The 26,847-nt window shown below is 46.0% G+C and overlaps 1 protein-coding gene across 1 annotated transcript in view; it reads right to left on the reverse strand.

Annotated features, from left to right (window-relative positions):
* Positions 1 to 6,091: 6,091 nt before the first annotated feature.
* Positions 6,092 to 26,847, reverse strand: part of Unc79 (unc-79 homolog, NALCN channel complex subunit) — a 192,166-nt gene continuing 171,410 nt past the window's right edge. Inside the window, 7 exon segments of the mRNA XM_038337440.1 lie at positions 6,092 to 6,292; positions 7,876 to 7,917; positions 17,884 to 17,961; positions 19,551 to 19,748; positions 21,347 to 21,533; positions 22,201 to 22,376; positions 24,311 to 24,400. Of these exon segments, the coding sequence (XP_038193368.1) occupies positions 6,092 to 6,292; positions 7,876 to 7,917; positions 17,884 to 17,961; positions 19,551 to 19,748; positions 21,347 to 21,533; positions 22,201 to 22,376; positions 24,311 to 24,400 (972 nt within the window).

A 26,847-nucleotide genomic window follows, 5' to 3' on the forward strand; every position in this document is an offset into this window, starting at 1 on the left:
CTGGGCAGTGTGACTGTCCTTACCTGAAAAGTGCAACCGTCCTTCAGCTTGATTATCCACGATTCCTCTCTTTTCTAAGTGGCCTCTTGAAGGGGTGGAAATCAAGGTGACAGCCAGACAGCCCCAGGAGGTACCCTTCTCCACTGGCCCACAAGGACCTGGCTAGGCTGTGTAATTAAAAAGTGATTTGTTCCTGAAATAACTAAAGCCTCAAGTCACCTGTGCGCCTTGCAGAGGGCAGCTGGCACCATGGGCTCACCTCGGCATACCCACCTTACCTCAGCTTCTCAACAGAAGAATTCAACAAGGTACTGGGCCGTTGCTGTCAGCCACACTGAGAGATGGGGTTCTTGGTAGCCAAAGCCCACAGCAGAGGGATGATGCCAACCAGGAACATGGGGGCCAATGTGGAACAAAGAGCATGGTCTCAAGCCTTGCTTTGTCCTTTGCCCTTTCCTGCTGGCTAAGGGAGTCTTTGGGCTTATAAGCTAGAGCTCAGTCTAAGCAGAGGGCAGTAAACCCAGACCTGCAGGGCAAGAAGGTAGACAAGGGAAGGCTACCAGGCCAGGAACCAGCTTAGAGACCACAGGATTTCTGTTCAGAGGCTGTGGTGTTGGTTCTGACACTGAGGCTGGATCAGTGGTGGGAGCTAGACCATGTGAGGCCAGTTCAGTAGTGGGAGCTAGACCATGTGAGGCCAGTTCAGTGGTGGGAGCTAGACCATGTGAGGCCAGATCAGTAGTGGGAGCTAGACCATGCTGGAGACCACATGGTATTCAACCACAGGTACACCAATCAAAAGGAGAAATAAAACAGCAAACTCATCACACAAGGGGCACTACGGCAAGGTCAGCAGCAGGCTGCCCGCTGGTGCCTTTGGATCTCAATAGTTCTAAGTTGTGTTGTGTGTCAGAGGAGTAGGAAAGGGCCTTCCTAGTGTCTAGCTGCTAGTCTCTGTAGTGCACACAACTGAGGTCCTGGGAGGAAGACACATCCCAAGCCTCCTTCTCCTCATCTCTTATGGAAGGCTCATAGGTAAGGGATTAGGAGTGCCTATTTCACACCATTGTGAAGGTTAAATGACATCATTGCATTAAAAGCACAAGACATGTAGTGAGCCTTTGTCAATGTTACTTGTGGCTACAATTAATTAGGGGCAGGTCTTTTCAGAACGGAGTGAATCCCACTCAGTAGGATTCCAAACTGAAGAGCTCATCACCGCAATCTTCAGTTCATACAAGTTTATGCTTTTTCTTCTTAGTAATTTTGTGGCATGAGGGATCGAACCCAGGACTTTGCACACACTAGACAGGCATTTTACCATTGACCTACACCCCAAGTCCTTTTTATTTTTATTTAGAGACAGGACCTAAGTTACTCAGGCTAGCTTTGAACTTGTGAATTTCCTGCCTCAATCTCCCTTGTAGACAAATTCATTATATATATGTATGTATATATATAATATAAAATATTATAGTAATTGGAAAACTAAATGAGAATCAAGTTGTGATCTATAATTTTTTTACACACAAATTATTCCCAAAGACAGAGGGAAAACACCTTTGTCAGATGAGGTTGCTATTTTGGGGGGAATAGAAAACAAAATGCAGTCAGTAAATGGAAATACCTCAGGAACGCGCTGTACTCAGATGTCTCTAGCCCATGCTCTGACACAGCTCAGCCAAGGAGCAGACAAGCGATTTCTAATGGAGCTCTGACGTGGGGACTTACAGCCTTCAGGGTAAGCCACTGCCAGCTGCGTGGCCCAGGGCACACACTTAACTCAGGGGGCTGCCGGTATTCCAACTGAAGAAATAGGAAACATCTCAACACTTGCTGCAGGCAGGAGAGTCAGGGTAAAGTCTAGAAGGAACTTGGGACCTTGTAGACACTCAACAGGCAGTGGCTTCCATGACTTCCCTTGAAGGTCCTTCCTATAGGCTCACGGCTTGCTCCTTAGCTGTGGAAGGAACTGGCCAACCTTTCTTTCACACCCCAGCCATGATCATGGGTCACCCTTCATAACACCCTGGTTTTATACTGTGCAATGAGTTCCATACAGTCTATTCTACACAAGAAACATTACTGTCAAAACAGGTCATTGTCCAGTACACATATTTGCAAACTGTTCCCATTAGAGAAGAATAGTACAGTGTCCACACTGTCCCGTGAGTGCAGAGGTCCTCCAGTCAGAGCTCACCGGAGTCTTGGTGGACAACCCATCTTCTATGACTGATCCAGCCTTCTCTGTCCTGTTGTCACTTGACAATGGAGATGAAGCTGTCGTATCCACTTGGCCTTAGAGGACGCTCTTAGGGAAGAGACGGCCGGAAGTTGCAGTGTGTGGCAGAACGATGGGCTTACAAGGGAACGACAAACAGCTGAGTCTGGGAACTGCCGACAAATAACCATGGTCTTACAGATCTTGACTCAGCTGCACTGGTTCAAGGGGAAACCAAGTAAGCCTGCAGCTGTGAGCCGTCCTCTTCTGTGTCTTTGGAGGATAGCAACCGTCCTCCAGGGGTCCCTGGATGCCCGTGCTCCCACAGCATCACAGTCCTCTGCCCGCTGGATTGTCCATCACCCCAGGATTTATGGAAAGACCCATTTTACAGAAAGGGAAAACAGAGGTCCAGACACAATAATTCATCCCAGGTCAACCAACTAGTAAGAGGCACACATGCTGTGACAAATCATTGAGAACAGTCTTTGTACAGGAAGGATTGGGCCCATGACACTTTTGGGGCATCTCAGTGTGACCCGATGACACTGAAGCCAGTGTCATCCTTCTCCAAGGGCAGGAAAACCGGGTGACTTAACCTTCTCCAAGCCGCTAGTGCTTGCCACACCTGGGTCAGGTGGCATTTTGCCCTTGCTTTTACGGCTGCCATCTGGATTTGGTGTGGGGTACATGTAGCGCTAACGTGGGAGATGTGACCTTGGGTGAGCGTCTTTGCCTCTCTAAGCGTTAGCAAGAATAAAACTAATCATTTCCTGAGTTCCCTAAGCTTCATTAAAATTTGTATCCTTTTATCATTTGTTTTTTGCATTAAGAACCCTGTGAGGTAGAATGTGCCATTGTCCCCATTTAACAGATGAGGAAACACTAATAATGAAATCCCAAGCCTCCTGAGGTAATCTGGTTCCTGCCCAGTGCTCTTTGGTGGTCTCTGCCAGGGACAAGGGTCAGCATATTTTCTGAAGGGCCACATGGTGGCTGCACTAAGAAGCTTTCTGGCCTGCAGTATCTGTTGCAACCCAGCTCTGCAATGCTAACACGAGAGTGGTCACAGTCCACATGAGAGTGTAGCTATGGTGTGTCCAATCACAGTCAAACAGGCCACGGAGAGCAGCTAGCCCGTGGACAGCAGCTTCCTGTGGGCAGTATCTGGCCTGTGGACAGCAGCTAGCCTGTGGACAGCAGCTAGCCTGTGGACAGCAGCTAGCCTGTGGACAGCAGCTAGCCTGTGGATAGTATCTGGCCCCTGGAGAGTAGCTAGCCTGTGGACAGTAGCTAGCCTGCGGACAGCAGCTAGCCTGTGGATAGCATATGTCCTGTAGATGGCACCTAGAGTGTAACTTTAGTTTGCTGGTCCTTGACCTACATAGACAGCTTTTCCTCCATGGGCAATCCTGTTAAAAATGCCCCATCTCTTCCTATCTCCTAAGTACCCGAGCTCAAGGACTGGATGGCTGACATAAGGGACCAAGAAGATAGTGGCATCCGTGGATACAGCATAGGCAAGGTAATTTGTGGATCTCTATCAGTCAGTGAAGTGACAGTATACTGACCACAGGGACAGAGTTGGTGTCAAGCTGGCAATTAAAGTGGTCCCAGGGGGCAAGGAGAAAGGTGTGTGGGAGCATGCCAGTAGGGGCAACTGGGATTAAGACCATAGGATCCAGACTCTGAGTTTTGAGGGTTCATCTCCAGCTCTTACTGAGTATACAGATACCAGGAGAAGTAGGGGCAAAGACCTGTTCAAAGAATCAGGGCAAAGACAAGTTGGAGAAGGAACTGACATTGTCTATGGGTAGGATGTGGCTACTAAGATCTAGGTTGCTTGGGGCATATAGCTGAACTTGGATGGGGAGTCAGCATAATAATTCCCCGAAAGAGGACATATCCCTCCAGCTGGTAACCTATTCTAGGAATCTTTGAACAGAAGCGGAATGTGACAGTTCAGCCCTGGATGAGACCACTAGACAGAAAAAGGAGGAGGAGGAAGAGGAAGAGAAGGAGGAAGAAGAGAAGGAGAAAAGAAAGAAAAGAGAGAAAGAAGGAAAAGAGAGAAGGAAAAAAGAGAAAAAGAAAGAAAAGAAAAATGCATTCAATTCAGCAGATATTATTAAATGTGTACATGTGCCAAACTCTGGGGATGGCACATGCCCCAAGCCTGTCACCGTTTACAAGTGAAACAAGTATGTGCACAACTTACAGAATATTCACAGAAACACAGCCACGCACGACTGGGGACAGAGGAGGGTTCAGACTGCTCAAGAGGACCTTTTGTAAGAATCTGATACAAAAGCATCACTTTGGTGCTCTTGCCACAATAGGCTCCCAGCGGGCTCTCAGAAGCACCAACCTCTGGTCCTCGCTGGAGCACTCCCGCACCTGAGGACTCATTTCCCCCGAGTAATGCTTCACACTTCCCAGAAGAAAAGAGGAGGCTCTTGCTAACCAACTTGTTTTAAAGGGGGATATTATCTTGTGCTTTCAAAGTCCTCACCAGAAAGTGGAGATAAGGAGGGAAGCCCTTGTCTGAAGGAGTAATTGCAGCCTTAGAGGAGATGAGGAGCTACAAAAGCCCTGGAGAAATGGCTGCCAGGAACTAAATGCTAGCACTGGAGGTAACTTTTTAAAATCCCCAGGCTCACAGAGATAGTAGAAATGCATCGAATCGTCTGTCAGCTTACAGCTTTAGTGTATATTTCGCCTTCACTGTCAGTGCATCAGAGGGCAGAGAGGAGAAGCTGCTCTGGGAATCCGGTCAACTGCTGAGGTGTGACTACACATAAACCTCGGTGCTCTTCCATGACTAAAATTCCACTTTCTGAAATGTAACTCCAGGGTTGGTGCTCTGTGCCAGTGCGGGGACTCCTCTGGTCTCCTGTGCAATCTACAGTTTTGAATGGAGCCCTATCCAAGTGTTAACAAAAGCATAAAATCCATTACTCACAAATCTACAATAGTTACCATAAAGCTTAGAGGAAAACACATCCAGGAACTAATGAGTTGAAAAATTAGTTTTAAAAACAGTAAGACTTAGCTGGGCATGGTGGTTCATGCCTTTTATCCCAGCATTCAAGAGGCAGAGGCAGGAGGATCTCTGTGAGTTCAAGGCCAGCCTAGTCTACAAGAGCTAGTTCTAGGACAGCCAGGGTTACACAGAGAAACCCTGTCTCGAGTCTCACAAAAACCAATAATAATAATAATAACAACAACAATAACAACAATAATAATAATAATAGACTTACCAGACAGTTTTGGAAAGTATATTAACATAAAAAACAATTGGCACAGATTAGCCATCTAATTTCTAAGTGCACTTTGTAATGTTCCTAGCAAGCTGCCTCTTTTCCCAGGATAATGACAAATGGCAAAAAGCTTCGGTCAGGTGTCACTGGATTCTGGTGACTTTTGTATGTTTTTGCTTTGCTTTATTGCATTGCCAAGAGTAGAGTTTTAAGAAAAAACACTACAAAGGTTTCAAAAACCCTATTTATTCTCTATCATCAAAAATAGCAACAGGGGGCTTTATACAACTTTTCTGTGAGTACCCACCAGTCTGTTTTTTTTTATTTTTTCTTAAAAAAAATAGAAGTTAGATAAAGAAAAATGATTTGGTTTTTTTTTTCTTAAAAAATAATGTAAGGAAACACTTAATCAGATAGCCCAAGGAGTCATCAGAAATACGTGTAGCAAGAAAGCTTCGTCTGTGGCCCTCTCGGCCTTTGCACGTCTTCATACTAAACTAGAAAGAGAATGGACAGTACCAGTGTTCCCCAACCTGCTTGGATCAAATTGTTTGTTTTTATACCCATTATTGCTAAGCCAGAGTGTTGACGCTGGAGCCCAGGAGTCCACTCAGAGAGGATAGAATTGAGAGGCTGCTTCCGAGGACTGGATCTCCACCTGGGCCATCTTGAACTGGGTGCACTGCAGCCATTTGCGGAGGGCAGCTAGGCTAGCACTGCTCTGGCCCGAGCCGGGCAGCGTCCTTAGGCTGTGGTGGTTCACGTTGTTCTGGATGGCCTGGAGACGAAGCTGGAGGCCGGCGGATAAGTGCTGTTGAGAAAGGGGGACCGTTCAGTTCTTCCCACTAAGTGCGTGAGTCAGGTGGGGGTGGGCGGCTGGTCGGCAGGTAGAACGCAGACTGGCCTGAGAAAAGCCTTCAAATCTGACAGTGCTTGGGGGTGGAGGGGAATAGGGGCAGCATGAGCCTGCTCTGTGCTGCTACAGTTATCCTAGCCCAACTCCATCCAGATAATGATGAGCTCATGTTGACTCACTGCAACAGGGACATGGAGCTGATGCCCAGCACCTGGTCCTGAACAGCTACTCCTATCCAGCACAGCGGCCTGGTACAGAGGTTAGCACTCGGCTCTCTAAAGGAAGGTTCCTATTTCAAATTCCAATCCCCCAGGGAAGCTGTGGAGACGGGGTCTGGTAGTCTGTATTAAGTTTCTGTCCCAGGTAAGGTGGGGACATATTTATTTCAGGGGCTCCATAAGGCAAGTGAGTTAACACATTTTCTAGAGGGTGAGCTGGCCCATTGCAGATGTTCGGTACATATTTATATTATAAGGGTCTTTCTGTGACTATGACAGTTGACGCTGAGAGGCCATGCCCAACTCCTCCTTCCCCCGGTCCTCACCAAGCCCTCCTGGCCAGTCTTCGGTACTTTGTGAAATTGCCATGGATTGCCACACATCAGATGAACTCTGGGACTGGCAGTTTGGAATGCCCCAGGTAGGAGGGCTAGTGGCTCATTTTGATTGTAAAAACTGGAAGTGAAGTAGGTTCTAATGGTCCCTAAGTCCCTGCCCTGCCGGCCACCACTGGCTAGTCAGGATGCAAAGGCTGCTGGCAGTTGCCCGGCTGCCTTTTGATGGCCCAGGGGTCTTGGGTTCACACCCCTCTCCTTCTACCAGTATGGCTTCCCAACCTGGGGAAGGAGAACCAGCAAGAATGCAGCTGCCCTCTTCCCCTCCCCACACTCCAGGGGCGACAGACAGGCACCAGTTGTGGACAGTGCATTGTTTGACCCTGCTGTTAATTGCCAAGTCCCACTATATTTGTCACTAAGGTGTATGTCTAAGTGTCACCACCAGTGAGACATGGAATTGGGAAGTGCATGCACTTGGGGACCCCCTTCCAGGATTTGGGACCCTACCCAAGTCACTGTTTTTTATGGTCTCAAATTTCCTCATATGTAAAATGAAGGAAGTGGATTCTTTCTAGTCTAATTCTACCATTCGTTCAGTGCTATCCTTTCTTGCTGGAATTCTCTCCATCCCAGAAAAAAATCAGTTTGGATTCTCAGATGACATCACCAAGTGTGCTTGGGCCAGACTCCATGGTTATCCTCCTTAAATAGAGTTTGTCATGGGCTGAACCTGCTCAGACCTAGGGTGGAGCTCTTCCACCCCTGCATCTTCATCCACAGAGAGCAGTGGGACCAGGGCTCCTAGTGATGCCCTCTGCAGGTCCCTTACCTGCCACAGGTCTCCAGTATTATTAGCCCATGAGACCCGAGTAGGCCAAAGCTGTTCTTTCTCTATAGCCAAGGGAGTAGCAGTGTCTCCTTACAGATGCGCTGAGGGGCTCTGGAGGAAGCAGAGCTCCAGGCAGCCCAAGAGATGGCTTACCTTGGTGTTTGACTGAATCATTGGCAACCACATAGGGATCAGCTGTATGGAGAGAGACAGGAGGCCGGTTATTGCTATCTTCCACTCCCCCACATATGCTTCCATTAGTGCACAGGAAGACAGGCAGCACCGAGCACACTCAGCACCACAAGAGACGTGTGTCTGCCACGCAGGCTGCACCGAGCACACTCAGCACCACAAGAGACGTGTGTCTGCCACGCAGGCTGCACTGAGCACACTCAGCATCACAAGAGATCGTGTTTGCCACACGGACTGCACCGAGCACACTCAGCACAAGAGATTATGTTTGCCACAGAGCCGCTGCTCTCAGCAGTGTTGCTGAGATGGCAGCATCTGGAGGCGAATAAGCACCCAGTAAACGCTTAAAACACACAATTTAGAGTAAATGACTGATGGTCTCTTGAAAGCTACCAAGCATGGGAAATTAAATGTGTATTTATTTAATTAAATCCCCACTTTTTTGAAATGGGATTTCCTTGTCATGATCTTTAATGCCACAGCTCTGGGAGAAAGGACGACTGGATTTGCCTACATAAGAGTACCCTAGGACGGTGTGCAGAATACCACTGAGACACAGAGTACTCAGGACGGTGTGCAGAATACCACTGAGACACAGAGTATTCAGGACAGTGTGGTGTGCAGAATACCACTGAGATACAGAGTTTCAGGACGGTGTGCAGAATATCACTGAGATACAGAGTGTGTCCACAGCAGGAAAAAGAGAGCCCTGGAGGAGCCTGATTTGGAGTGGGAAGTAAGACTAGACTGACACGCAGCTCCCAGGAGTGTGCAGGGAGGAGAGCAGGGGAGGGGGATGCATGAGGGGCCAGGGCAGGTTCACAGGAAAGCCCTGGAGAGAGTTGAGAAAGCAAGGTGGAGCTGGGAATGTTTAAGGTGCCCACAGCATTCCTCTCTGCTGTGCTCTGAAGTGTCCCTTCCTTGGGGGGTCATGCAACTCCATGCTGCCTCCAGCAACAGCTCCCTGCTCTCTGCTTTGACCTCTTGGTCACACTTCAATCCATTAAAATATGAGTAAATGTTTATAGCTTCATAAATCTGGAAGTCAAGGAGAAGACATAACGTACATTTTCTGATGTGTCCCCGAACTCTCATTGGTGACATGCAAATGGGGCAAGAGATGACAATCCAGTAGGTTTGGGCATGTTGGTTTATTTTGGCACTTCTCGGTGCCTTCATACACAGATAAGCATTGTGACACCTCACGCTGTGCTCCTCCTCCTGTCACTCCAACACAGCAGTCGGGCTGTTACGGGTTAAATCATAGTTCCACAAAATCTGCATTGCTGTTTTAGCCCGCAGCGGCTCAGAATGTGGCCTTATCTGGAAATGGTGCTGTTGGAGATATAGTCAGTTAAGATGGGGTCACACAGGCCAACACAGCTGGCATCCATATGAAGAGGGGAGACTGGACACAGTTACATGGGAAGAACACTATGAAGAGATGGAAGCAGAGAGCCTCAAGCCAAGGAATGGCAAAGATCTGCCGAAGGCTAGGAGAGAGGCAGGAAGATGCCCTCTCTGTTTCCAGAAGAAGCCAGCCCCGCAGGTACCTTGTTCTCAGCCCTCCAGTCCCTAGAACTGAGAAAGCAAACACTTCTGATATTTAAGTCGCCCTGCCTAGGTTCTCACCATGGTGGCCCCGACAGAGGGTACAAAGTGCTTGGCAAAGGGATAAAGCATGGGTACAGCTGTGGGAGTGCGCAGAGCAATAAGGGATGGGAGGGGCTCATGGGTGCCGAGGGGAAAGATTCTTAGGAGAGAGTCATGGAAAAGAGGTTTAGAAAACAAAGGCCAAGCAAACCTCCATGAACCCACAGATGACCTTAGATGGCCTCCCGGAAAGGGGCAGAGTGACACCCCATTTACCATAAGCAGAACCAGGATGGAGACAGTTGAAGGAAGACGAGGAAAGACGTGGAAATTGGAGTCAGGGTCCAGTGTGGAGACTGCTCGGTGGCTCAGGTAAACCAGGAGTAGTTTCTGGGCATGCAGAGAGTCTGCCTGCAGAGGCTGCCTGCCGTGGACTGCAGAGACATTCTGACTGCACAGCCAACCTGGAGTATCTGAAGATGAAGTTGCTCTTCCACCTGGCTGAAGTTTGCAGGGCAAACCGGGGAGGGGGGAGCTGCACAGAGACAATGGGAAGAAAGAACGGCGCACAGAGACGGCAAACTACAGATCCACAAAGGGTCTCCCCGCACTTCAGCTGAAACTGGCCAGCACCCAGCAATAGAAACAACACCAGAATGGAAGAGAAAATGATGCAAAGGGCTGCAGGGAAACAACCCTGGCTGGTTGCACAGAGCAAGGAGAGGTTGTGCTCACTGGCAGGTGGGAAGTGTTTACGTGACAGAACAAGTACCCAGAAGGATGGGTGCTATCTCACATGGTGCTACTGAAGAGATACCAGTCACGGAAGGTGCTGCTCCCGTCTCAATTAACAAATCTAAAAAGCGAGCCTAGGAAAGGTTAAAAGACTTGTGAGTAATTTAATTATGTCACTGAATGAGCTCAAGAAGCTACAAATGAATAGAAAAACAGGCAGCACCCAAATCCACAATGTCAAGAATTCAATTTAAAAAAATCCACCAGACAAGGCATGCAAAGAAATAGGAAAGTGACCCCCAAGTGAAGAGAGCAGTCAGCAGAAGACAGACCAAAACGACACAGACAAGAGGGTCAGCATAAGGATAGAGAAAGGATCTTACACCTATTTTTAATTTAAAAAGTTGTTTGTTAAGTGTGTGCGTGCATGTGTGCATGCATGCATGTGTGTGTGTGTGAGAGAGAAAGAGAGAGAGAGACACAGACACAGAGAGAGAGGGAGACATATACACAGAGAGAGAGAGACACACACACACAGAGAGAGAGACAGAGAGACACACACACACAGAGAGAGAGAGAGAAAGAGAGAGAGAGAGAGAGAGAGAGAGAGAGAGAGAGAGAGAGAGAGAGAGAGAGAGAGAGAGAGAGAGAGAGTTCACATATGAGTAATGTGAGCACGGCTATGGAGGCCAGAGAACAACTTGCAGGAATCTGTTCTCTCCATCATACGGGTTCCAGCATCAAGCTAGAGCATCAAGCTGGTGACAAGGTGAGCATCTTTGCCTGCTGAACGCCTGTTTTCAGGAAGATCACAAAGAAGAAAGGCTGAGACTGGTGGATCACTGAAGACAATGGCTAAAGAAACAATGGTGGTGCTTCCCCAAATTAAAAAAATACAAACCCCAAATTCAGCAAACTCACAAACAAACTTACAGCACAAGATGAAATCTTCAAAGCAGGGAAAGAAAAAGGAACATTTTAACATACAAGGAAGGATAGGAAGCAGGCAGACTCCTGTCGGGAAAATGGAAGCAAGCAGATGGTGGGTCAGGACACTCACACTGCTGGGTGACTGTGGATCTAGTGCTCAGTACCCAGGAACACTGAATTGTTAAAGCACAGCAAACTGGGTGTTGTGGTATGAACCTGTATTCCCCGGGAACAGAGGCAGGGTTGATGGGGGACTTCAGCCAATTGCGTGCTGTATAAGGTGTGTCCCCCCCCAGGGGGGGGGGGGACCCAAATAGCCTATAAAACCATCTATGTGCGCTTGTTTCCCTCTTTGTTTTCCTGCACTCCTGAATCGCTGGAACACTGGCTTCTGTAAGTTCCCCTACTTTCCTTTATTAGAGTTAAATATTTTATATTAAAGCTAGTCTGGTTAATTCTAACTGCCTATCGACCATGCCCCTTTACAGGGTAATTACTGAAATTCAAAGCCAGCCTGGTCATATATAGTGAGCCCTTGTCTCAAAATATACATAAGTAAATATTGCAAAATATTATTGAAACATAAAAAGCAAAAGTAAGGAATTAACAGCAGACTCACATGAGACATGCTTTTTAAAAAGCGAAGAAGGAAATAACAGAAGGTAGATGTTTAAGCATGAGGAGAAGGACAACGGCCAACACGAGGACTGGAGGACTGGTTGATGGCAAAGGGGCTGGAGATGGCTGTGGCTACGAGCCTGTCTACTCCTATAGATGACCCAGCTTCAGGGCCCAGAACCCACATCAGGTGGCTCACAACCACCTGTAACTAAAGATCCAGGAGATCAGCACCCTCGTCAGGTGTCATCAGGCACCCACATGCATGTGGCACACACTCACACACTCACACATTTGTACACATAAATAAAAACAAACAAATAAACCTTAAAAAAGAAAACGGAAAATGGAAACAATGGAAAGTATAGCAAATTTTAAACTTGTTTCAAGACTCTTAAAGAGACTGTTGATTATTTAAGGCCGAACCAGGAAGATTGTGCCTCGGTGGCGTAGACCTGTGCTCTCAGCTGCCTAGGAGATGCCAAGGCAGGAGGACTGTAAGTTCGAGGCTTACCTGGGTAACCTGGTGAGACACTATATCAAAAGGTTTAAAGTAAAAAGAGTTGAGGATGGTTTCGTGGTAGAATCATCTCAGATTGTATGCTTTTTTAAAAGACTTGCCTAGCACGCATAAGGCCTTCGGTTAAACCCTAGTACATGGTCATCACCACCACCATCATCATACTTGTTTATCAGCTTTATAATATGTGGTTTTGTTTATATGTGTAGAGTCAGAGTTCTATACATGCAGAGATCCGGGAAGTTGGAATGGATACAATGCAAGTACTGTATTACTTGAAGACCATGATAAGCTAAAAATATAGACTATAAACCCAAAATCAACCACTAAAAGCAAAAATAGCATACAGCTAAGAAGATAATCTGAAAAACTTCTAAAAAAAAATCTACAGGTCAGACAACAAGCTAAAACAGAAATTAAGAAGGATTTTTAACTCAGTGAAAGTTAACAGTTACCAAACTGAGGGAAAGTAGTGAAAACAGCACCTAAAAGGAAACTAACACTCTAGAGCAGTGGTTCTCAACCTTCCTGATGCTGCGACCCTTTACTATAGCCCCTTGTGTTGAGATGACTCCAACCCATAAAATTGTTTCATTGCTACTTCATAACTGTAATTTTGCTACTGTATTGAGTCCTAATGTAAATATCTGATATGTAACCACTGCTCTAAACACTGGTGTTTGAAAAGAAAATTCTCAAATCAATGACCTAAAATTCCATCTTAAAAAATAAAACAAAAGAAAATTATAATCAGAATCAAATCAGAAAATTCTCTATTAATCTGAAGAAAGAAACAAAAACAAAATAAAAAACAAATGAGAAATACAGAAAACAACTGAAAAGCTGATAGATTTCAACCTAACAATGTGACAAAATACATTAAATGAAAATGGGCTAAAGACTTTAACCAAAAGGAAGAGATTGGATGTCAGATTGGATGCTTTTTAAAAGACAATTAACTACACACCATCTGTAAGGAATACACTTTAAATATAGACATAGTTTAAAAAGATGGAAATAGATTTACCATTCTAACAACACTAGCTAAGAAAAATCAACCCTGATTTTATCAACATTAAACAAAGTAGCTTTTAGAGGAAAACAATTGCCAAGAATAAAAAGTGACATGTCATAATTTCAAGTCATTAAGGAAAACAACAATCCCAAACAAGCCTGATAAGAGAGTTTCTTCATTATTATAATACATGAAATCAAAACTGGTAGCACTGGAAAGAGACAGAGCAAATCCACAAATTACAGTGCTACCCTGATATTCTCTTCCCTCAGAGTTCGTAGAGACACAGAAGGGAGACTTGATCAACACTCAGTAAGCTTGCGCTGACAGCAAACTCCATGCAACAACAGCAGGTCCATTCTTCTGGAGGGCATGCAGAGTAATTACTAAGATGTACCAATTCTAAACCAAAATATAAGTCTCGAAAGTTTAAGATGATTGAAATCACAGAGAATATCTTCTCTGCCAATTAAATTAAAATTTTAAATTAGTTAAAATTAGAGTTAAATTAGAAATTCACAATGGAAAAGTCTCTGGAAGAACTCAAATATCTGGAAACTAAATAATTTACATCAAATCATCAGGGAGCCCAAAGAAAGCAAAACAATAGAGCAGTTAGAATGTCAACCTGCATGAAATAACACACTATATAAAGTCATTCTTGTGGCTCACTTGGAGCTTTGAAGGAAATTTAGAGTGCTAATACCTGATCATTTATGTTAGAAAAGAAACAGGACAAAATTGTTAACTTAGATGAACTGGAGAAATTAGGAGCACACATTCCCCAAATGCTCAGGGTGAGCAGAGTTATACTTGCATAGCCTCTATCTGTTTCTAAAATCTATAACTCAGATATTCATCTGCAAAGAAAACTATAGGTCCAGGTGGGGCCACTGGTGAATTGTACCAAACATTTGAGGGGAAATAATACCAACTCTATACAAACTTTCCAACAGAGAGACAGCTACTAATAGACCAATGAGGCTGCTTTACCTTTGTACTAAGACAAATACAGTCACTAAATGAAAACATTCAGTCTCTCTTTATAAACAACAATGCTATCAAATTGAAACCAGAAAAATACAGAAAGCATACTTCAAAGCTGCCACAACTTACAGAATTTAACAAGCTGTAGGGTCCAAGCTCAACAAAAAAGTTAGCTCTATTCTTAAGATTAGCAATGAGCAATCAGAAGTTTAAATGAAAAAAAAAGTCATAACAGCACAGAAATATAACGTTTGTGGATAAAATGGACAGAAATATACTATACAATCATTTTGAAAATATTTCTGAGCCATACAATACTTCAGAGAGAAGCTGAAGATATACAAAGATAGAGACAGAGTGTGCTTGTGGGTCAGGAGACTTGATATTGTTAAGTTTTTTTCCCAACCTTGGGACTCAAAGAAATCCAACAAAATTCTGAGCTGTCTCATAGGAACTGACAAGCTGATTTGAAAGTTTATCTGTGAAGGCAAAGTGCCTCTAGATGTCAAACCACTCTGAAGAGGACCAATGGAGGACCCTGACTGCCACCACAGCACAGGTGTGTACATGTGGCATGGAGGTAAGGAGGGCGATGGGCCAGAAGGGAGAATCCAGACATAAACACATACATACATCCAACTGATTCTTGGCAAAAGGGCAAAATGTTTTGATAATCAACAGTAATTTAAACAATGATATCAAAATAATCATATCTACTAGACATGAAAAGTACCTCACGACATGCCTCACACCGCACAAATCAGCTCAGAATGGATCACAGGCATGAGTATGAAGAAGAAAACACTTCTAAAAACTGACAAAGGTTTTGTGCCTGTGTAAACCAGACTTGGGCTGATGAGGAAGGAGGATTGTGAGTTCAAGGCTTCATAGCTAGGCACTGTCCCGAAAGAAAATGGAAGGAAGGGGAGGAGGGAGGGAAGAAGGAAGACAACAATTAAATGAAGGAACTTTACATAACTTTGGATTAGACAAAGACTTTCTAGAATTGCAACATCAAAAGAATAAAAGGAAAAAATGAGAATGGGGAATGGGACATGGCAATTCATGCCTGTGATCTCAGCACTGGGAAGATCAGGAGTCCAAAACCAGCCTTGGGCACACAGTAGGTCTAAGACCAGCCTTGGGCATGCAGTAGGTCTAAGGCAGCTTTGGGTACAGAGTAAGTCTAAGGCCAGTGTTGAACAAACAGTAAGTTTAAGGACAGCCTTAGGTACACATGTCTAAGGCAGCCTTGGGTACACAGTAAGTCTAAGGACAGCATTGGCTATATAAAACACTGTCTATAGAGAGAAATAGTTAAGGTAGACGAGTGAGGAAGACATTTGATTAACGATGCTTCACCAAAATAAAAAACTTATATGCTGTCTAGACAATAAAAGGGAAAAAAATCTTTGAGACCACTTTCTGACCAGGTTTTGTATCTCTCAATTCAATAAGAAAAAAAAGAAAGAAACCTCAACCCAATGAAATATGGGCAGATAATTAACAGACACTTCACCAACCAGATACACACACAGCAAACAAGCAAATGAAAAGACATCAGCATCATCTGTCAGGAGAGAAATACAATTTAAACCACAGCAAGATGCTAACACCCAACTCCCAAAATAACTAATGCTAGAAACTGGTTACACCACATAACATATGCATGTATGGAATGTTACAATGATAACTGCTACACACTAATAAAAGTTTACTATATTAAGTGCCATGGAGGAACTGGAATGCTCTTTGCAGCTAAAGTGAACCTAACAGAGCACAGGCACCTTAGGAACAGTCTGCCACATTCTTAAGTAGATAACTGATCCAACTGGCAACAATGGATAAACAATGTGTAGTATATCAATATAATGGACTACTATCAAAAGTAAAAATTAATGGCCAACTGATGCATGTAACAACATAATCTCAGCATAATGGTTCTAAGATGAAGAAGGCAGAAAAATACATGTACAGGATGAACCCATTCATAGCAAATTCTAGAGTATAAGCAATGACAGAAATCAGATCAATAGTTGCCTGGGAACAGGAAGTAGCAGGACAGAGGCATCATAAGAAAGCATACGAATGTTCTGGGGTGGCAGCTGTTCTCACTCTCTTGGTTGCTGTAGTCACAGAAGCAATTGCAGTAAGACCAGTGAGACATCTTAGTGAGCAAACATGCTGAGCACCACGCTGATGCCCTGAGTTCAACCCCAGGGACCCAGGAAGCAGGGAGAGTAGGCTTCTGAAGTCACCCTCTGACCTCCACATGTACTCCTTAGCAGTATACCTACACACACAGATGCATATGTGATCACACATGCATACACACCTGAACATTGATCGCATATGCATTCCATAGCAGCACCTCCACTCACACATCCACATGGGACCACACATGCACTCCATAGCAATACAACCCACACATATACACATACACATATGATAACAATGCATATCATAGCAGTACCTACATACATACACATCACTTATGATAAATAAATAATTGTAAAAAGAACTATAGAAGATGCCCAGGCTCATCAAAGCACACAACTTAAACAACTTAAATATGCCCAATGTAGCATGTGTAAATCCATCCACTCTTAAAGAAACTGCAAAACATAAAATCAGGTAGGATCATCCAGCTGCCAGTTTTTCTCCCACAGCTGACTTTTTTCTATGTTGAGCTGGGTAAGGTACATCTCTCCCATTTGAACCAAAGACCTGGCAGCGTCATTTGAATATTCCCTGCAGTGGGCTGCTTTCCCTGGCGCCCCCTGAGATAATGAGTAGCAAGAGTCTTTGATGGAGAGAGGAACAAACTAAGGAGGGAACAACAGGTTCCATGCTGAAGCCCTGTGCTGAGTGGTGACCAGCGCCAAGACGGGAAATATAGAGTAGGAGGTAAAGGAAAGATGTGGTCGGGAGGAGAAAACCTCAGTGGGATAAAGACGAGGGATGGCAGACACAGAGGAAAGGGGGAGCTAGGAGTGGCTGAAGCCAGATCTGCCTCTCAGCTTTTACTCCCGGTGGTACAGGTAGACACACTCTCACGGGTCCTCCTCACTCTTTAATCTGACATCATACTCTGCTGCTTCTGGAAAGATGACGAATGCTTGAATTATCCTCTTGTACCCTTACTTTTCATGGGCTTAAAATCCCAACACATGAGGCTAAACGATGTCAGAGAGAACAGCAGGTGCAAGTCAAGCAACTGCACAGTCTTTTCTTTGGTTTTCTGGGTGGCTTTTGCCAAGTGAGGCACCACCACCTGGATTGCACTGTCATAGGGCTGTTTTCAAAGCAGTGTTCCCCTGTCTATTTTAACTCCTGCGTTACATGCAGTCATGCATGCTCTGATATGGAGGAATGCGTCACAGCGCACAGCGAGACCAGACAGGGCATGATAGCCACTTAGTAAGGTGTTGTGAAGCCATGTTCCCCAGCTCCAACTGCACATGTTTAAACTGAACCCATTTTATCCCCCTCTTTAGATTCCAAACATTTAAAACAAATCTATATTTATTTTAGCAATATAAAATAATCTATAAAAATAAGTTGTTCCTACCTTGACAAAAATGGTTGAATTGCATTCTTGCAATGCCTCCATTAAGCTAATCACATGGAGACACACCATTTCTACCATCTGAAACAACAAACATCAAAGTCAATCCCACTCCCAGGGAATGAGGAACCCTGTAAACCTGTCATCAGCCACAGAGGACTGGTCCCCTGCATCCAGGAGGTCTTTCTGCCTAACGACAGGAGACCACAGAGAGGCTTCCATTCACCTCCAAAACTTGGCACCAGAAACAGACTTTGCAACGAGCCCGAGGCTTCCTCCCTCAGAGCAGATGCTGCTGAAGCCCAGGGGTGGCTAACTTGCAGGTCACCATGATTCCCACTGGAAGACACACGGGCGGCATCAGCATCACCCTCAGGACCTTCAGGGTCGATCTCTTTCTCCATCTGGATCCTTTCTCCACTCAAGGAATGTCTCCTAGGGAGTGGCTCAGTATACTACAGATCTGCCTCGCAGTCTGAACCCCCGGGTCACAGATAGCCATACTTGCACCAGTTCAGACAAGATTGTGTCCCTCCTTGGAAATCCTTAGGGATGTATTTTAAATTAAATTACTAGAATGTTTTATTGGGCTGAATAAACTTTCCAGAAAAAATAAATTAATTAAAATTCATATGTAACATTATGTGTTTGGGGACATGCTCGTCTGTAACATTCGGTGACAGGAGGAAAGGCTGACACTGAATGAACACACTAATCTCCAGCATAACATGTAAAGCTCCAGTTTTGGTGTCTCCAGAAGAACGTAACAGCTGATCCTGAGCTCGTGTTGGTCTCAGAACCATGACCCAATAAATGCAATCATCTCCTTAGGCCTAGGAACTGTTTCCAAACCCTGACATGCGCATAACCTCTCTTTACTGAACTAAACATCCTTCCCTGTGTAAAACCGGGCTACCTCCTTCTCCAGAGAAATGCGAGTGTTTCAATAAAGAAAATACACAGTCCTCCTTCCTAACAAAATGCTAACAAAAAGGAAAGACACATGTCTGAATACCTCTGTGGCCAGGACAGCGTGACGTGGGATCCTGGGCACACTGGGACGTGTTTGCCCTGCACCCATGGAGCCTGGCTGCTGCTCTTTTAGCTGAGAATCCTTTAAACACCAAATGAACCCCAGTATCTCTCAGAAATAGCTCCCACACACTTCCAACTGGTTCCAGGAGGACCATCCAAGTTTGTTTAATGAAATGGGTACAGGCTAAGCATTCTCCAGATGTTTCTGGTGTAATCTGGAACAGCCCCTCTCTTGGCTTTGAGACTCCGGTAGAATGACCTCCCGTGGTTAGTCTGCTCTCACACTATGTCAGAAAGACTATCTAATGGCGGAAGTTTACACATATGGCTTTTGAATCCAAACCTGACATGGGTTTTCTCCTAACTGTCTGTCTTTATACCATCTTAAAGGTAAAAATCTCACATGGAGTTCATTTAGCTCTAGGTAGAAAAGATAAAAAATGTCTGCTTTGTATTTGGTTGGTTTTTTAAAAAATATTCATGACCTACACTTTGATATAATGGCATGGCTAAATAATACTTAACACACACACAAATTATTATGTTGCATACGTATTTGTGGGCTTATGACTAGCAGTGGCTTAGATTTTTTTTTCTTTTTCTTTGTGTAGCTCAGAGGCTCTTCACGAACTCACCACTTTGTTGTGGGCCATCAGCTGAAGGATGCTGGGTGTCACCCTACTCCAAAATTCCAGTGCTGTTAGTATTGCTGTGAAGCTGAACTCATTCTGATTCTGGACGTTTGTAGCCACGGCACTCTGTTCGCAGTACACCGTCCAGAGCTGAGCAAAGATGAAAGCATGGAAGAGGGAGCACATGTGGAGCACACAGGTCTGGAAAGGAAGAGGATGCATGTTGCTCCGTGCGCACAGCAGGTGGCCGTGCCCCGGAGCGCAGAAGCACAGAGGCGTGAGCCCAGGCAGACTCCTGGTTCCTCCAGTTGGCTCCTCTCTGCCAGTGCCAGTGTGCTCGGAGCCTCTTTTCCAGGAGGACGACCTAAATTTGCAGAGGAAATCTACCCGCCGCCTCGTCCTTTTAAAAGACTGACATTTGCATCCCTAAGCTGGGCTAGGAAAACAGTCGTTCTATTTTGCCGTGGTGGCATGTCTCCACATCTATAAAACAGGGGTAATAGTAAGCCCATCGAAGGGATCTGGTGAAGACTGAGAGAGAGGCAGGCAAGACCCTCTGTCCTGCGCTTACAATCTCACGGTGCAGAGCAGCAGCAGCGTGGCCAGAACGCCCATCTGTGGTGAGCACACATTGCCCCAGCTCCTACAACACAGTGTCTCTACAATTCTCAGGCCATCCTACTATCTACAGATGACGAACTGAAGCTGAGGAAGGTTAAATAACTTTTTCGAGTTCACAAAGGTCACGGGGAGTGAAGGACACCCCAAGTGACTGAAGTCTTCAGCCGATGTGTGCTTTTGGCATGGGCACGGCAATGCCAAGCAACATAGTTTCAGACCCATGGGAAACCGGCAAAGCCTTCCCCTGCTGTGAGGCTCAGAGGGATGGCAGCTTCTGCTCAGTGTGCAGGTGCTGATGGTATATGCACAACATCCTTGTCCCAGATGTTGACAGCCTCAAGACTGCGCCCCTTGCAGAGACTGCTCCCCTTGCAGAGACTGCTCCCCTTGCAGAGACTGCTCCTCTTGCAGAGACTGCTTCTACGAGATTAACTACACCGGCCTCTTTGTCCAACTGTATACCACAAACCTGCCTGTACACAACGCAGTCATGTGGGTCACTGGGTGGGCACCCTTATTTTCTCACAGAGCTTGCTCTGGCCTAAATCTCAGCATCTCATAAACCCCCTGAAACCTCCTAGAGTTTGCCTAAGCTCTGGGACTGGCCTTTGACTCCTGGGAGATGACTCGGGGTGTCATGACTTGGATCTGCCTGGGTTTTCTTTTATTCCCTTCAGGCCGTTATGTGTCTCTGCAGTTGTGGGTGATTCCAGCGTGCTTCTCTGAGCACCACGCTAGCCGTATTCCCGTGCTGTGCATTCATGTGTCCTAAGGGATCTGAGTTGAAAAGACAGCGCACAAAGAATGAGATGGGGCACACATCCCATGCCCCTGCCCCCGCTTCATCCTTGGTTAGGAAAACTGAGCACGGAATTCTTATTGTATGTGTAACCTGTTATTTCTCTATATTGTTTTGAGACAAAAATGCCTGAGAAACTAATTCTTCCTTGACTCTATAATTTATCTCCATAAAAGTAAGCCAGGAAACAGTTTCAGGGGAGAAAAGGACAGCCTGGGGATTTAAACAACTTTAAGCAAGGCATTAGCAGAGTTCTTTCCCTGCAGCCGCAGGAGGGTGAGCTGAAAGGCCTTCACTTCTCAGAAGAAACTAATTGGTTGATAAGGGTCTGCATTAGCAATTCCAATGCACTGAGTCTGAATCTGCAGAAATCACTTACCTTTGATTGCTCTGGAAATCCAATTAGGATAACAATAAGGTGGTCTGCGATGTGGGAACCTGCGTCCAGAGGTATTGGAAGGCAGGGGGAGGAGGCATTGGGACAGACCGCATTATGGGTGAGGGACCCCAGGAGCAGCCAGGACAGCAGCCGGATGTGGGAGACACACTCAATGAATTCTTTAGGTCTGTCAGGAAAAAAGGATGCATCGAGGGTGACTTTATGTTTTCCCTTTCCTTCAACACCCAGAGAACATTTACTGGAGGAAGGGATGTGGTCTTACAGGCAAGTACACAAAATGCCGAGGCAAGAGTCTTAGCTATTTGTCTTGCTTTCTGCTCTAATCCTAGATTTTCCTTTCAGGAAGGAGCAGCTTAGGTGGGACAAGATTCAGTATCCTTCAGTCAGCCTGGCTGTCTCCCTTTCTGAATCCTTTCTTCCTTCTCATCAGGAAGTCCTCCCCTGGCATCCTCTCGAGGGGGAAAGGGGCATAGAGATCCTGCTCTTGCTGGCCACTCCCATAAATCTTCACCACAGCCATGAGCTCCAGCTAAACCCCAGGGATTCAGGAGCACCTCTGCTCATTGGTCCCCACTCCACCACCAATTAAATTTACTCCATGTGTGTGGGTGCTTTGCCTCCATGTGTGTCTGTACACTATATATGTGCAGGGCACACAAAAGCCAGAAGAGGGTGTCAGATCTCCCGGGACTGGAGTTATAGTTATAGACAGCTGTGTGCCACCATGTGTGTGCTGGGAATCGAATCCAAGTCCTGTGGAAAAGCAGCCAGTGCTCTTCATCATGGGGCTCTCTCTCCAGTCCCCACCCCTTTAAAAATAAGAAGAGTCTCACCCTTGCTGCATGGCGGAAGGAGGGTGGTAGAGCCAAGGCAGGTAGCGGACCACAGCCTTGTTATCTCTGTGGTTGCCCCGGGAGATTTCCATAGCTGCAATCTGAGCCAGGCCAACTTTGAGATGGCCACCGAAGGTGTCCTCATGCAGAGGCTGGGAGCATGTCTTCATGTGGCTCTGTAAAGTCGAAGGACACTTGGAAGGTCAGGTCGTTCCCATAGCACCCGTTCCCAGGCACACAACCCACTTAACTTCTTAAATGGTTTCCCTCTGTTCTTAGGTTAAGAGCTGGGGGTGGGAGTGGGGCAGGATGGGGCCAATGGGACCAACCTGTGGCCTATAGAGTCAGAGAGCCTACTGTCCAGGCCTCGGCATCCTCCCCCTTCCTCCATTCTGGGTTCCACTGCGTCAGCTCTGCTGCCCACCCCCACTCCTCTATCTGAAACGCTGCTCCTCTTTGCTGAATTGTTCAAATTTAGCTCAAGTATCACTTCCCTTAGAAAGCCTTCCCTGAGCTTCCTGGCCAGGTCCATGCTACTGTCTACTGCTTCTTTACAGCAATTGTGAAAGCCACTGTTTTATTTCAATTTATGTGAAATATTCAACCAAATCTGGCGACCTAGCAGACTCTAAGCTGCACGAGGACAGCTTCCATGTCTGTATCTGTTGTTTGCCCATCCATGCAATCCTAATGCCTACAACAGTGCAGGTGTAATGCAGACACTCAATATATGTTTGCTAAGTTGGTTTGAAGGTTTATTTTGCTCAGGGACTTGAGATGCAGGTTCTAGAGCTGGTTCTATTCTGAGTAGCCAATGACCACGGATAAGCCAACTGGCACATAAGAAAGCACTGTTGGAAGCTACCACTCTGGCCACAGTTCTCTGCAACTGTCCCCTTCCACGGACACAGTGACCTACGAGACACTGTCCAGAGTCCCAGCGAACAGAGTTCCCAGAGCCAGGAGCCCTCATCTGGGAGAAGAGACCACATCAAAGTGGCTATTGGTGGCCACAACCCCCACCCCCTGCTTCCCTGCCTCCTGCCTGGGAATCAGAGACCCTGTTTACATTGTACACTTGTGCCTCCATCCTCAGAGAGGCACCCTACTTCTGCAGTGTGGGCTCTGAGTCCTCTCTTCGGGGGTCCCATGCAATGTTCTTTAGTGCTGGGTCCTATACCTTCTTCAGAGCCACTGCCATGCTTCTGCATGTCTGTTTATCCGTGTGTCTGTCAGTAGTGTTAGTGTTCTACTAAACTCCTTGCTTCCCATGAGTTTGTCTGAGCACCTCTCTAGAAAGCTCCCATCCCAAACCTTGTAGCTGCTTGAGGTTTTGATCTGCTCCCTAACATGAATTAGTGGTCAGAGGATTGGATTTATCAACTTTTCAACTATCACTGGTGTTTATGAACATTTTTCAGATTATTAATCTTTTAGGTCCCTGATAGGACCATGGCAGACAAAGGCAACAGTCGTTCACCCCACTCCCTCACCCCACCCCACACCCCTCACCACACCACTACGTTCCCTGCATACACAAATTGAATTCTGTTCTATTCCCTTCATTATTTCCTTAAATAAGGTAGCAGACAAACAACTGGTTTGTGCGTGTGCAAAGGGCCACTGTGTTATTTCATATCCATCTTGAGCACATGGGACTCCCTTAGCAGAGGAGGAAATGGAACTGGAGATATCGAGAGAGCTCTGGCTGGGTGAAAGGGGGATCCACTGGGGCTCACAGCAGTCTGGGGTTCAGCTCTGATGTCACCATTCCGAGAGGTATGACCTTGACAGCAGGACCACATCACTCAAGCCTCAGTTTCTACACTTTTAACGAGGCTTATATTGAATAAGGACATTGTAAGAACGCAGCAAATATTTTAAAAACTACACAAAATATTGACACCATAGGACTTTCCTTTCCTCTTTTTATTTTGCAGAACTGCTGGACCCCAATTCTTCAGACCTCCCCAAGAAATGGGTTCATTCCACAGTGCTGCAGCTGCTTCTGCAGGGAGCTACAAATTAATTCCCTTGCTTGTCTACCTCATTCTCTGAAAACCCTTCTGTTCTGCGACCCTAAGGGGCGAGCAGGCAGACACCAGCTTACCTTGAGCTTGGTTAGGGTGTGCATGTCTGCCATGAAGTCAAGCACTTCGCTGACGTACTGCCGTATGCAATCCATCGCTGCCGTCCCACACTGAAACACAGGCACACGGCTCGGCCACAGCACCACTGCTCGCTGTCACCACAACCTCACTCCAAAGCCTGTTCGTTCTCTGTTACTCCCCCCACAGCTGCCTTCAGTACAAAACTGGTTTTGAAAGTTTATGGTGGAGACCAAAGAAACTGGAAGGCCTCAAAGAAATGAAACCAATGGCTACTTCCACCAGAGAAACGAAGTGATGCTTGCTTGCTCTTAAACTGGCATAAACACCAGAGTCCACTTAACTGGTGCTGCCGGAACGTCCAGGGAAGTCTTGGATGTGAGCGAGATGTGCACCATCGAGGTTAACACTAGCATGATCATTTTTACCTCCCCTGCACACATATCATATTGGGTTTGCAGAATCAAAAGTTCTTTTCAAATCACGTCATGACTTGACCTCATAAGCAGTCAGTGTGTTACTAAATAGATACTTGTATTTGTTTCGAGTTCTTCCAAGGATAGACAACTAGAAGAAAGAAGTGTGACGGGCGCCTCCCTCACACACTTCAAGTGTGCTTGGTCCATTTCACAAGAAAAGAAAAAGCATTCTGTGTGGTAGGTTATGGACTGGCTGGGACCTGCTCTCTGGGAGCAGTGCCGTGAATCTGGGATTCAAAGCGAAACAGAGGAGAGTGGATGGACAGGCTCGCTGCATCAAAGCTGCGCCTGCGAGAGAACCCACATGTCAGCCGCATAATGCGGATCAAAGGCAGGCTGTCTTTGAAGCCCCGTGAATACCCTGCTAACGGCCTCTCTGGGCTTCCTTTAGGAAAATCTGGAACATTACAGACTTAACTAGCTCACCCAGAGACTTGCCTTTCCCCCATATTCATGTAAATCTGCACAGCGCTGAACTGTATCACCTCCCCTCTCTTCTAGAATGTTCCGCTTGTCAGTTCCTCTGACAGGATAACAAATAGTGAAATAAGGTCAGTGGCCAGTCTGTCAGTGCTCTCCAAGCGTCTCACATGCGCCAAGGTTTTCTCCCTTTAATTTAAATCCAGCGAAGGAAATATAAAAGGGTATTGTGATCCGGCATTTGCAATATGAATCCTTTAATGCAAAAACAGTATCCCCCACCCTCAATTTATTCCACTCTCTCTGACCTTTCGTGTATCACGCGAGGAAGAACGGAGACTCAGCTCTTGAATTTCCTGAAAGGGATCTGTGTCTTTCATGGGGAATATTTTATGCCACTCCAACTAGGCAAATGCCACTGAAAACAATCACTGGGACATCATTCAATATTTACCACTGCATAGTTAGCTTGTTCCAGGGGCAGCGACTACATCCAGCCTTAAAACCCACCTTAGGCTCGGGAAAATCCCGGGGAGCCACCTATACTTCAAAAGGCACAAGCTGGCAATTTCCAATCCCAGCTTTGTAAGACATGGATGTATCTTTAGCTGTGTCACCAGGAAGAGATGAACAAGAGGCTGTGCTCTGTCTGTCTCCGAGGGATCAGCCTTGCCCTGACAGGAAACCGGTGACAAAGGCACTGGGCTCTCGCTACCCTCGAGCGTGTGAGCTGAAACCAATCACACCCAGCTCTTCAAAATCCATCTGACTTAAAAGCCACATTTCTTATATTATAAAAGCGGCATGAGTTCATGGTGGGAAGCGGCAAACGCCAAGCATTAAAAAGAACGATTTAAAACCCTGTAATCCTAGACCCTGCCTTGCTTCTCTGAGAGTCACTGCTTGCATTTCCTCTCTGAGACTCTGCTGAGGGCGCCCAACATGCACGGACCTGTGGGAAGACTGACATGGCCTTAGCTCGGCAGCTCTCCAGTTAAGTGCATCACAGCATCACCCGTGTCTCCTGATGGAGTAGCATTCTTGGAAATCTTTGCTTGACATCCACACAGCAGCCTGTCTTTTAAGTGACATCAACTAAACAACAGGCCGATGCTGGGCATTCCCCTTGTTTACCACTTTTGTTATTTTAATGGCACATCAGAAATTATACTTGATTATAAGATATCCATGGCCCCTTTGTTTTCTCAAACACATTTCTAAAAGTAAGTTGTCAAGCTGGCTTCCCCAAAGTTGGATTCACTCCCACCAGGAGCTTATAAGAATGTCACCTCCTGTCACCTCCTCTTCACCATGATCAGTCATCTTAGTAACCAGGCGCTGAGGGGTGCAGGATGGAAGGCCTTTGCCAATGGGGACAGGTTCCGATGGAGTGCCACCGGGCAACAGTAGTGCCTATAGCTGGCAATGCTGGTGTGTGCTTAAAACTTCGCACTGAGGTTGAGCTTATGTAAAGTGTTGTTCTCATGGTGAGATCGTGTAGAGGTGAAGACTCCACAGGCGTTGGCTCGTCTCCAAATCTGTCACGTTTCCTACATCAGAGATCTACAGCCTCCTACATGTCAATCAAACCTTAAAGTTATTTTTTTTAAAGAGAAATAACAAAATCCTGCTTATTAGCC

This window comes from Arvicola amphibius, chromosome 7 (genome assembly GCF_903992535.2).
Source record: "Arvicola amphibius chromosome 7, mArvAmp1.2, whole genome shotgun sequence".
Lineage (NCBI taxonomy): Eukaryota > Metazoa > Chordata > Mammalia > Rodentia > Cricetidae > Arvicola > Arvicola amphibius.